General features: G+C 34.8%; 1 protein-coding gene across 1 annotated transcript in view; it reads left to right on the plus strand.

Annotated features, from left to right (window-relative positions):
• PTPN20 (protein tyrosine phosphatase non-receptor type 20) overlaps positions 1-3441 on the plus strand; it is a 109295-nt gene extending 105854 nt beyond the window's left edge. The window contains exons 6-7 of the mRNA XM_064269092.1: positions 2593-2655; positions 3110-3441. Of these exons, the coding sequence (XP_064125162.1) occupies positions 2593-2655; positions 3110-3175 (129 nt within the window). The 3' untranslated portion in view covers positions 3176-3441. The remainder of the gene's footprint in view (positions 1-2592; positions 2656-3109) is intronic.
• The last annotated feature ends 5463 nt before the right edge of the window (positions 3442-8904 follow it).

Genomic DNA, 8904 nt, shown 5'->3' on the forward strand with positions numbered 1-8904 from the left:
GAGAATTAACAGAGTTAATATGTTGAGTCTTCCAGTCCATAAACATGGTATGTCTCCCCATTTATTTAGATCTTTGACTTCTTTCATGAGCTTTTTGTCAGTTTCAACATACAAATCCTGTGCCTGGTTTGTTATATTTATTTCATTTTCTTTTGGGCAAATGTAATTGGCATTGTGTTTTTACTTTCGGTTTCCATATGTTCATTGTTAGTATATAGAAATGTGATTGGGTTAGGCATGTTGATCTTGTATCCTGTGACCTTGCTGAACCCACTTATTAGTTCTAGGAGTGGCTTTGTTTTTGTGGGCTTTTTTTTTTTTTTTTTTTAAAGATTCTGTGGGAATTCTATATAGACAATCATGTCATCTGCAAATAGAGACAGATTTCTTCCGTTCTATTCTGTATGCCTTTAGTTCTTTTTCTCGCCTTATTGTGCTGAATACAGCTTCTAGTACTATGTTGACTAAGAGCAGTGTGAGCAGACATCCTTGTTTCCAACCTTAGGGGGAAAGCAAAGTAAAAAATGTTTGTTCTGTGAAAGACCCTGTGAAGAGGGTGAAAAGACAAGCATCAAACTGGGAAAAATATCACAAAGCACATAGCCAACAAGATCCTGCATCTAGACTATATAAGGAATCCTCAAAACTCAACAGTAAAAGAATAAACAATCCAATTATAAAATGGCAAAAGACATGAATAGATATTTCACCAAAGAGGATAAATACTGATGGCAAATAAGCACATGAAAAGATGTCCAACTTCATAGCCTTTAGGGAAATGCAAATTAAAACCATGATGAAATATCACTACACAGCTAACAGAATGGCTAATATAAAATATAATGGCAACACCAAATACTGGTGAAGATTTAGAGAAACTAGATCACCCCATTGCTAGTGGGAATGCAAAACAGTCCAACCACACTGGAAAATAGTTTGGCAGTTTATTAAAAAAACTAAAACTAAACTAAACTTACGATATGACCTAGTGGCAGAATTCTTTGGCATTTATTCCAGAGATATGAAAACTTATGTTTGCGTAAATGCTCATAGCTGCTTTATTCATAATAACTCCAAACTGGAGATAGCTCAAATGTCCCTCAATAAGTTGATGGTTAAACAAACCGATGCACATCCATACTGTGGATTACCATTTAGCAATAAAAAGAAACTGTTTACTGATACATCCAACTTGGAAGAATCTCAAGGCAATTATTCTGAGTGAAAAGAAATAGCAAATCTCAAAAGATTAGATATTGTGTGATTCTATGCATATAGCCATCTTGAAATAACAAAATTATAGAGCTGGAGAACAGATTAATGGTTGCCAAGGTTAGGGATGGGAGGGTGGGTGTGACGCAAAAGAGATACCGTGAGGGAGTCTTGGGGCAAAACAGTTCTGTGTCTTGATTGTGATTGTAGTTAAATTAGTCTTCACATGTAATGGAATTGCATAATACTATACACATGCACATATACAAACACGCACACACACAAGTGATTGCATGTAAAACTAAAATCTGAAAAAGTTTGGTGAATTGTACCAATGTCATTTTCCTGGTTTTACATTATACTATTGTAATTTTTTTTTTTTTATTGTTAAATCCATTGAAACCCTTTGCTGTCAAGTCAATTCCAGCTGCCCCGTAGGTTTCCAAAGAGCACCTGGTGGATTCAAATTACTGACCTTTTTGGTTAGCAGCTGTAGCCACCAGTGTTTCTATCACTGGGGACAACTGGGTGAAGGAGATATGGAATGTCCCTGTACATTTTTTGCAACTTCCTGAATATCTGTAATTATTTCAAAATAAAACGTTTTAAAAACAGGCTTAATTATGTAAATTATAAAAATAACAAGTTGTAAAAATAAAGAAATGCTTGGATTTTCTCAAATTTTTATATACTTTTGAGTTGCAGTTGACAAACTAACTGAAAATATCACATTTCAATGTCATCTTGCTGCACATGTTGGTACTAGCACGGTTAATGACTCTTACGGTGAGTTCACCATCCAAACTGGCTATATCCCATTCCGCTGTTCGTTCTCTCAAATGCTGTGCCCGTGTCAGATTGCCGTAAATATTTCCAAACACTTACTCTCAGTTTCTGCACTCATCTCACTATGGACTAGTGATGGCCGTGAGCATGGTGCAGAATCTGGTGTTGAGCAGACTGTTGCTCAGGGTCTCCACTTAAGTTGATAGGGCTGTGTGAGAAACAACTGTGCTGCTATCACGGAAGGAGAGTCTTACATGCCGCAGACTTCCCCAAAGTTACATTGCTGCTGTAAGTTCTCTCTTTGAAGAACAGAAAGATATACTCAGGGGCAAAGTTATTTATTTATTTTGGAGAACGCTTCTTGCTGTAAATGATTGCTTCCTGCTTTGTCCTGGAAACCTGTTTAAACAAGTCTGCCTTATCCATTGGACTAGGTTAAAAATAGTACATTTTCTTGTGACTAAAAGTGAAACCTTTCTGGTTGAATCTTAACATCTCTTTTACTGGAAGGAGGTATGGAGTACTCATTGGGCAATCTACGTATTTGTGTTTTACCCATGTGGATAATACAGAATTATTCTCATCCTGTTCTAGTTCAACATCAAGAATATCGTGACCCAAATGAGAGAGCACCGTTGTGGCATGATTCAGACAAAGGTACGCTCTCACTTGATATTGTATGGGACCTTAAAATTTATAAAGCTATTTTGCATACATGATTAAATTCTCATTGTTTGAAGTAAACATTACTTTTGCTCTAATATTGCTCATATTACAAGTTCAAAATAAAATATTTGTGTTCAGTTAAAATGTCAAGATTAATTCAAGGGGCTTTTAAAATTTAATTTAGTAAGGGAAGATATAAGGAAATTGAGTCATTTTCTCCTCTGTTCACTTAAGCTTTCAGTTAAATACATCTAGATCAAGAACTATATTTTGGTCATTATCCTTCTGATATTTTAAGAAGTATATTTTGCATAAATAAATTCTTGGCTAAGTGTTCTTTTTAGGAACTATTCTGTATAGTTGAAAATTATATGTGTTCTCTAAAAGTGAATATGATATTCAATTACTTAACATTCTGTTGTTTTTCATATATATGTGTATATAGGAGCAGTACCACTATTGTTATGAAATTGTGCTTGAAGTTCTTCAGAAAATTCTGACTTCGGATTAAGAAAGACTTCTGTTGCCTCTCACTTGAAATTACCAAGTGGCTTGGAGCCTTGTCATAAACAACATGTTTACAAGAGCTTTGCTTTGTATACAGTGTACTTTCCTGATATAGTCAATTGATTTGCTTTCTAAAAACTCCCTGAAGGCAGCATAATTTGGTTTCCTGTTCACTCATTGATATTACCAGACAATATCAAAATACCCTCCTACTTTTTCCAATGAAACAAAAGTTACATAAAAGAACTGCAGCTTGGCTATTTGGCTGAAAGGATTACAGAGCCCAATAATGGATTTAAACTATATTCATTAAGATATTATTTGCTAAATATTACTAAGATTTAAATAATATATTAAATTTATTAAAATAAATCTTATTTATTAAGGTGGCTAAAGGGAGCTGTGGATTTCCAGGACTTATAGAGTCCTTATTCTGGGAGAACATAGGGCCAGTAAACTGCAAGATCACGTCATGATCTCCTGCAGGCATTTCAAGACAGATGCTTGTCCATGTTCTTTAACTGAAGAGTCTGTACTTCTGGCTTGAACAACTCAATTTACAAAAGAGTCTAATTAGAATGGACCAACTTTTGAAGCAAATTGGATCCCATTTTCTTGTATTTCCAATGCTCCTTTGGGGACCCAAGGACCTCAGAAGATGAGCTGCCTTCACAGAGCAGCTGAATAAGGGCCTGTTGGTCTGGGAAGCATTTCTTGGGTGGGCAGAGTTTCTCCTTTCCATCACCTGAGCACACTAGTGAATAGTCCCAAACTAAAATAGATGTTTGTACAGAAAGTCCATGAGGATATTTTTGCCTAGCTTGAGTTCTTTCCTGTTCCACCCTAAACTTAACGTATTACTCAGTCTGCTTTGTTAGAGGCAATTATACATTTTACTTGCCTCTTCCTATTTGCACTTTAGCTAACTGGTACACTTTGATATAAAACTTTGATATAGGCATTATTAAATCATTTCTGAGTCATTCATGGTATCTCTTTTGTTGAATGTATTTTCCAAACTAAGATCTACAATAGTTATCTTTTTTCTTCAGAGTTCCATTAAATCATTTCTTTTGATTAATACCTCACCTCTGCTGAAACGTTTAGAAGTTGGATTTGGGAAACAGATTTTAGAAAACTCTACTCAATAGTTGTGAAAACGAAAACTTCTACAGTCTGTTTTTTAAAAGACTGTAGTCATTATTACATTCATCTTATTATAGGACTTTGCCTCATAAAATTATAGTGATATTTTGGTCAGGGAGTTTTAGTGATCAGTTTTACCTATACTTTACTGTGCACAACTGTAATCCAGTGGAGATCAGAATATTCTATGTATTATATTGAGAACATTCCTAATATTAATATATCAATCCTGAATTTTTAAGAGGCTTATTTTATTCCTTTGGCTTAACGAATGCTAGAATTGGTTGAATTAACATTGATAATTTCTAATTTTTCAAATAATTATTTGCCAAAAAAAGTATTTTGTATTAAATTGATGATTCTAGCTAGTATGAATAATAACCTATGCTGAACGTTAAATTCATTTTATGAATGGCCTTTAATATTTGTATCCCTAATTTTAATTTTTCTCTATTATAAAATAACAGGTCTAATGTACAATATCCCTGAGAAGGATTCTATGCTATTACTTAAATGAAAAGATTTACTATGTATTGCCTGAAGTATGTTTATTTATCTGGGCCTTGAAATGTTCTTGTAAAGAAAAATTGCACAATTCTTGATGTTATACATGTCCCTTCTTTAATGTATGCCTTATATATTTACAGTTGGACCAATTTTTAATTTTCTGGGGAAGTTAGTAAGTAAACTTGGCAATATTGATTGCATTTGTTTTGATTTCATTTTTGGAAGGTGAATTCCAAATTGAAAACATTGAACTAATTGAAATACTAACTTGTATACCAACAGTGAATCAATTTCTGCCTAGGATATGACTATGAAAGTCCTATTGACACCTTTGTGAATATATGAATACTGATTTAAAGGAACTTTAAAAAATATTTAAATATAAGCATATATACATATATTAACTTTCAACTTTAAATACATAATTTTGAAGTTATATGTGCCTAAGGCCTACACGCTGGACCAACGCTTTTCAGAAATAAATATTACAGATTTTATTCTCAGATAAGTCTTAGTGGTTTATTTTTCTTTGGGCCTTTCTCTCCATATTCCCCCAAAAGCTCAAGAAATTATAGAGTTTTCAGTTAAGTTTATATGGTCTACTCAAAGTCATTTTAGTGATTTATTTAAAAAAAAAAAAATCAAAAGAAAACTCCTTGAAAAACTCTAAAGCAACAAAGTTTCATTTTCTACTTAACTTTTTTTAAATCTCTGGTAAGGACTAATTTTCTTTTATGTTGACTTGAGGTTCAGGTAATTGAATTTGGAAGACTTGGAGAGTTTCCATTAAGTAAAAACAGGCTTGTAGTGTTCAGTAGGAGTGATGGATTACTCAGCGGAGTATTCAGGTTGTCTACATCCACAATCAAAAAGCAGTAAATAATGACTTTATAATGAAACAAGTTGAATAAGAAGGACTCTTAAAAGATATCAAATACAATACTCATATCTGAAACTTGAATATGATAAAGAAAACATTCATTAGAAACCAACGGCAACATTATATTTAAAGGTGAAAAATAGAGCCTTTCTATTAACAAAACAAGAATACCTCCTGTTAATGCCGTAGTTGAATATTCTTCTAGAGTTATCTAGCCAATGAAATATGGCTATAAAAAGGAATAATCGATATAAATATTGGAAAATTAGATCAAAAATTATTTTTGTATATTTGCCAATGTAGAAATAATTCACTCAACTGAAAAATGATGTATTAGAAAGTTCAGTAAGAAGTCTATTTACGAGACAACTATGTAAAAATTAATCTTTTTCTATGTCAGAAATCAGCAAAGTATGGCTCAAAGGTCAAATCCAACCAATTGCCTGTTTTTGTAAGTAAAGTTTTATGCCCATTTGTTTTTACATATTGTGTGTGGCTGCTTTTGCAATACAGTGACAATGGCAGAAATCATATTAACGACAGAGATCATATGGCCCTATAAAGCCTAAAGAATTCACCATCTGGCCCTTTGAAAAAAAAATTTGTCAGCTTTTGTTTTGTATTTTCAGTAGGAAAAATATCCCTGAGAAATAAATATATAAAATGCCTACCAAAAAAATCTAAAGAACTTGACCAGTTGATGCTCACATTCTAAATGAACAGTAAATGCATGAAAAGAGGCAAGATATTTTTGAAAAAGAAAATTTAAGAGGGGAAGGGAGAGGGTTTACCTTAGCAACAATCAAAAGTATTGTCTGAAGTCACAGTAATTGAAACAATCTGCCTCTGGTGTGAGGAAACATAAGTGGATCAAGTCCAGAATCAGACTCGACTCATATATTTGTCAGTTCATTATGTGCTAAAGGTGGCATTTCAAATATAGAACTTCAAAATATTTGAAGCAAAAAGTGATAGAACTGATAAAACTGGAAGAGGAATAGACAAATCCACAATTATAGTTGGAAATTTCAACATTCTTCTCTCCCTAATTGATGGAACAAGTAGTCAGAAAATTAATAAGGACGTAAAAGACTTGAATAACGCTATCAACCAGCTTGATCTAATTGACGTTTGGAGAACACCAGACTACAACAGAATACACATTCTTTTCAAGTGCACATGGAACATTCACCAAGATACACTATATTCTGAGTCATAAAAAAAGTGTCAATAAAATTCAAAGGAATGGAACAATGTTTGTAGAACTAACTAGAAATCAAAAAAACGGAAAGATATTTGAAAAGTTCCCAAATATTTGAGAATTAAACAATGCACTCGTAAATAATCCACTGTCAAAGGAAAAAAATCATAAGAAAATTAGAAAATAATTTGAACTAAGTGAAAATAAAAACTTAACATCAAAACTTGTGAAGTGCAGTGACAGAGTTTGGAGGGATGTCACGAGCATGATTTGTGATTTGTTGAACTTGTCATGCCTGGGGGACCTCCAAGTGGCTCTACAAGTTTGATGCTAAAAAGATTCCTAAGCTGAAGGAAGAAGTCCAAGCTGTTCTGAAGGCATTGGCAAAAAACAAGGCTCCAGGAATTGACGGAATATCAACTGAGATGTTTCAACAAACGGATTCAGCACTGGAGGTGCTCACTCATCTATGCCAAGAAATTTGGAAGACAGCTTCCTGGAAGAGATCCATATTTATGGCTATTCCTAAGAAAGGCAATGCAATCAAATGTGGAAATTACAGAACAATGTCATTAATATCACATGCAAGCAAAATTTTGCTGAAGATTGTTCAAAAATGGCTACAGCAGTATATCGACAGGGAACTGCCAGAAATTCAGGCTGGTTTCAGAAGAGGACATGGAACCAGGGATATCATTGCTGATGTCAGATGGATAGCGGCTGAAAGCAGAGAATATCAGAAGGATGTTTACCTGTGTTTTATTGGCTATGCAAAGGCATTCGACTGTGTGAATCATAACAAATTATGGATAACATTGCGAAGAATGGGAATTCCGGAACACTTAATTGTGCTCATGAGAAACCTTTACATAGATCAAGAGGCAATAGGTTAGACAGAACAAGGGGATGCTAATTGGTTTAAGTCAGGAAAGGTGTGCGCCAGGGTTGTATCCTTTCGCCATACCAATTCAGTCTGTATGTTGAGCAAATAATCCGAGAAGCTGGACTGTATGAAGAAGAACAGGGCATTGGGATTGGAGGAAGACTCTTTAACAACCCACGTTATGCAGGTGACACAACCTTGCTTGCTGAAAGTGAAGAGGACTTGAAGCACTTACTAATGAAGATCAAAGACCACAGCCTTCAGTATGGATTCCACCTCAACATAAAGAAAACAAAAATCCTCACAACTGGACCAATGAGCAACACCATGATAAATGGAGAAAAGATTGAAGTTGTCAAGGATTTCATTTTACTTGCATCCACAATCAACACCCACGGAAGCAACAGTCAAGAAATCAAACGACACATTGCATTGGGCAAATCTGCTGTAAAGGACCTCCTTACAGTGTTGAAAAATGAAGATGTCACCTTGAAGACTAAGGTGCACCTGATCCAAGCCATGGTATGTGAAAGCTGGACAATGAATAAGGAAGACCGAAGAAGAATTGACGCTTCTGAATTGTGTTGGCAAAGAATATTGAATATATCATGGACTGCCAAAAGAACGCACAGATCTCTCTTGGAAGAAGTACACCCAGAATGCTCCTTGGAAGTAAGGATGGCGAGATTGCATGTTACATACTTTGGACATGTTGTCAGGAGGGATGAGTCCCTGGAGAAGGACTTCATGCTTGGCAAAGTACAGGGTCAGCAGAAAAGAGGAAGGCAACCAACAAGGTGGATTGACACAGTGGCTGCAACAGTGAGCTCAAGCATAGCAACGATTGTGAGGATGGCACAGGACCAGGCAGTGTTTTTTTATGTTGTGCATACGGTCACTATGAGTCAGAGGCAACTCGATGGCATCTAACAACAACAACAACAAGCTGAAAACCCAGATCTCAGGGAGTGTTTGCCTTGTAGATGATGCTTGAAGCCATAGGAACAGATGAGCTCCCCCAAGAAAGTGAGATAGGGGCTATCTTAGCTATCTAGTACTATTGTAACAGAAATACCACAAGTGGATGGCTTTAACAAAGAGAAATTTATTCTCTCA

Source organism: Loxodonta africana, chromosome 16 (assembly GCF_030014295.1).
Source record: "Loxodonta africana isolate mLoxAfr1 chromosome 16, mLoxAfr1.hap2, whole genome shotgun sequence".
NCBI classification, from domain to species: domain Eukaryota; kingdom Metazoa; phylum Chordata; class Mammalia; order Proboscidea; family Elephantidae; genus Loxodonta; species Loxodonta africana.